Raw genomic sequence first — 1,082 nt, forward strand, 5'->3', positions numbered from 1 at the left:
CTTAAGAAAGTCCACCATCTATTTCTGTATGTGAAAAAAAAAGAAGAAAAAAAAACACTTTATATATAGGATACAGGCTTTTGATAACATACTAGTTCGAACACGTTTAATTCTTCCTGTTATACGATTATAATTTGTAGTTGCAGTGTAAACAACAGTACAAACTCATGTGGGATTCATTAGAAGCTTGCCGCAAAAAGCAACGATGCGAACACTTGTGGGAGTCATTGGACGTTAACCGCAAAAAGTAACGATACGATCTCTATCTGATTCATTAGGCTGATACCGCAAAAAAGTAACGATACGATATCTGGGTGATTCATTAGGCTCATACCGCAAAAAGCAACGATACGATCTGTGTGTGATTCATTAGGCTCATACCGCAAAAAGTAATGATACGATCTCTGTGTAATTCATTAGGCTGATACCGCAAAATGTAACGATACGATCCCTGTGTGATTCATTAGGCTGATACCGCAAAAAGTAACAACACGATCTCTGTGTCATTCATTAGGCTCATACCGCAAAACCTAACGATACGATCTCTGTGTGATTCATTAGGCTGATACCGCAAAAAGGAATCATTTAAATTAGTCTTACAATGAGTAATAATTCAAGCACGAATATTAGTCCCATACAATATGAATCTGGAGGTTGCACCATCGGCAGTTCTCTTTTATCAATTTGTGGGGCCTTCGTCATATTTTGGACGTATTGGCGTGACAGTTCTGTACGAAATTTTCAGCGGACACTTCTACTATGGCTTACGATCGCAGACTTGATGATTGCATCAGGAAATCTAGCTGGAACAATTGACTTTTTATCTAACAAGGGTGCGGATAACGATGTTTGCATAGCTCAAAGCGTTGTTACAACATTCGCCTCCATGGCGTCATTTTTCTGGACACTGGTGATAACAGCTCACATGATGGTATCCATTCAATTCAGGAGCGACATGACCAGGTCTGCCATACTAAAGGTCTTGTGCCATTTAATCTGCTGGGGAGTTCCAGGTAAGATGCATAATGTAATGCTTTAATGTTGACAAGTTGATTGATTGACTGGTACATTGACTCCTTTAT

General features: G+C 39.1%; 1 protein-coding gene across 1 annotated transcript in view; it reads left to right on the forward strand.

Annotated features, from left to right (window-relative positions):
* Positions 1 to 497: 497 nt before the first annotated feature.
* The window catches only part of LOC149795945 (G protein-coupled receptor 157-like), a 2,415-nt gene continuing 1,830 nt past the window's right edge, over positions 498 to 1,082 (forward strand). Inside the window, exon 1 of the mRNA XM_089963897.1 lies at positions 498 to 1,013. Coding sequence (XP_089820023.1) covers positions 602 to 1,013 — 412 coding nt within the window. The 5' untranslated portion in view covers positions 498 to 601. The remainder of the gene's footprint in view (positions 1,014 to 1,082) is intronic.

This window comes from Sinohyriopsis cumingii, chromosome 7 (assembly GCF_028554795.1).
Source record: "Sinohyriopsis cumingii isolate HCF-2022 chromosome 7, ASM2855479v2, whole genome shotgun sequence".
NCBI classification, from domain to species: domain Eukaryota; kingdom Metazoa; phylum Mollusca; class Bivalvia; order Unionida; family Unionidae; genus Sinohyriopsis; species Sinohyriopsis cumingii.